The sequence below is a fragment of the Poecilia latipinna genome, unplaced genomic scaffold (assembly GCF_001443285.1).
Source record: "Poecilia latipinna isolate Pla-1442-1.1 unplaced genomic scaffold, P_latipinna-1.0 Scaffold2633, whole genome shotgun sequence".
Taxonomy (NCBI): Eukaryota; Metazoa; Chordata; class Actinopteri; order Cyprinodontiformes; family Poeciliidae; genus Poecilia; species Poecilia latipinna.
This window is the reverse complement of record NW_015115249.1, coordinates 76743-79249: the sequence shown is the minus strand read 5'-3', so window position 1 is coordinate 79249 and position 2507 is coordinate 76743. Positions and strand designations below refer to the sequence as shown.

Here is a 2507-nt window from a genome sequence, read left to right as displayed (position 1 = left end):
AGTCCCTCCCGGATGACCGAGCTTCTCACCCTATCTCAAAGGGAGAGCCCAGCCACCCTTCGGCCGCTTGTATCCGTGATCTTGTTCTTTCGGTCATGACCCAAAGCTCATGACCATAGATGATGGTGGGAATGTAGATCGACCGGTAAATCGAGAGCTTCGCTTTTTGACTCAGCTCTCTCTTCACCACGATGGACCAGTACAGCGGCCGTTTCACGGCAGACGCTGCCCCAATCCGCCTGTCGATCTCCCGCTCCCTTCTTCCCTCATTCGTGAATAAGATCCCCAGATACTTAAACTCCTCCACTTGAGGCAGGATGACCCCCCTGACCCGGAGAAGGCACTCTACCGTGCATACCCACTTTTTGCACCATTGCCCGAGCCCACTGTTTTCACACAATGGTATGATCCCATATTCTCACACATGATTGGCCACAAGGCTGCCGTACTAAATCAAAGCAAATTTCCGCCATGAGCAGAGTGGAATCTGCTCAGTGGAGCCACAGAAAGAGTGAGAGCTGAGCAGTGAAAGGAAAAATAGTGGGGAGATCTCTCTCTCTTTCTCTCTCTCTTTCTCTCTCTCCTGCTCGCTGTGCTGCTGTGTTTGTAACCCCTCCCTTATAATCAAAAATGGCTCTCAGTGAGGAGTCGGCTCCTGTCATTCACTTCAAAGGGCCGAAACGTTTGCAACCGACCAATCAGCATGATGAGTCGCTTTTTAGGATTTATCTAATAAAGTGAATGTGGAGTCAGTTTGGGTGTGTGTGTACCTGTCTGCATGCAGCACATATCTGGTCCATCAGTTTCTCCAGGTTGGTCCATAGAGCAGCACGGAATGCTGCCGTGTTGCCTGGTGTAGGCATCACTGCTCTCCCAGGAGCTCCTGGGAGGAGGATAAGCAGTGTTTCTGTTTTTAAAATCATTCAGATCAGAGTCAAAATATACTGCTCAAAAAAATAAAGGGAACATTTCACTTTAATTTTGTGTGTGGCTCCAAATCCAGGCCTCCATTGGTTAATAAATTTGATTTCCATTGATGATTTTTGTGTGATTTTATTGTCAGCACATTCAACTTTGTACAGAACAAAGTATTCAATGAGAATATTTCATTCATTCAGATCTAGGATGTGTTATTTGAGTGTTCCCTTTATTTTTTTGAGCAGTGTACATAGCCCAAAACATGCTTGAAATGTCCTGAAATCCTAATAAGCACACTGAGGTGATGGTGATGAGACAAGTGTGAACTAGCTTTGCCTAAATGAAAACCTTTAAAATAAAAGAACAAGAATTTTGAAAAATCATTTGGGTGATGAAACACCTGTGAACTAGTTTTCCATAGAAGAGCAAAGATAAGATACTGTTGTTGCCATGGACTATTTTTGAACACTTAGCTCAGTATTTGTGGCAGCAGGACAGTCTATCTAGGCCTGAGATTGATCCAACTTCTACTTGTACTTCTACTCTCTATGCAGCTTTAGCTCTGATATATTGTATAAGGTTAGTTTCTGACAGGATCATAAAAATTGTTTTACTATTTATTAACTTAAATATCAACAAAGACTTTTATCATGCATTTTATCATGTCTGACTACACATTTGGAAAACTAGAACAGTAGTGCATATCACATTAGTGTGAAGCTTACATTTTTCCCTGGATTCAACAAACTATTCTCTATGGCCATGATATAATATTCTATTTCAGATTCAGCCAACTTATGAACTGGGCTGACCTAGAAAGTGCCATTGTCTTTTATCTTTCTGAAATGAGGGCAATGTGCTTAAACTGTGCTTAAGTCAAACTTCTATAGTAATTGAGCCAGTTATTGGTTGATTCTTACCTCTGGGGTTAGTTGGTTGTGTCAAACCCTTGATGTCAAGGGCTTTAGTGACATTATCCTTTATGGTGGTCTGATAACCCCCTACCACAGAGTTGATAGTCTCTCTTAAACTGCCCAAGTTATAAAAAACTTGCAAAGCTGTTCCAACCTGGGTTGGGTTCTGAGCAAAGAGAAAATAGAGGAAAAATATTAAGGAATAAAATGTAGACTGTGAGAAAATGCTCATGTAATTTTTATGTTCTTCCCTCATTGGCCTAACCCCCACGTCAAGCTCAGAAAACTTACTGGACAAAAGCTAAATGTAAATAGTTCTTTTAATAGACCAGTAACTCTGGACTGCAGGTATCTTTTCTGTGGTGAGCATTTCATCAGCAGGGCAGAATAATTCCTGAAAGACGAGCTTATAGTAATTGTACTAAACAGGGTGTGAATCTGGCAGCACACACCAATCACACCACTGGCGGTGTCTGCATGTTACCTTCCTAGCTCGCTGTCACAGTCTGCATCTCTGAAGTTCACCCCAGCGTGGTTTGTGCCCCACAATTCACTCAAGCTGGACAATGTGGAAGGTGTTCTTGCAGAAAAGCTTCACCTGTATCGGGATTTATATTAACCCCTATGAAGAATCATTTTTCTTTGGTGAATCCTTCATCAAAGTAGGTGTCAAGT

The 2507-nt window shown here is 42.2% G+C and overlaps 1 protein-coding gene across 1 annotated transcript in view; it reads right to left on the bottom strand.

The window, feature by feature from the left end:
* Positions 1-749: 749 nt before the first annotated feature.
* LOC106938582 (conserved oligomeric Golgi complex subunit 5-like) overlaps positions 750-2507 on the bottom strand; it is a 21345-nt gene continuing 19587 nt past the window's right edge. Inside the window, exons 3-4 of the mRNA XM_015020673.1 lie at positions 1839-1998; positions 750-883 (exon numbers count right to left, since the gene is read on the bottom strand). Coding sequence (XP_014876159.1) covers positions 750-883; positions 1839-1998 — 294 coding nt within the window. The remainder of the gene's footprint in view (positions 884-1838; positions 1999-2507) is intronic.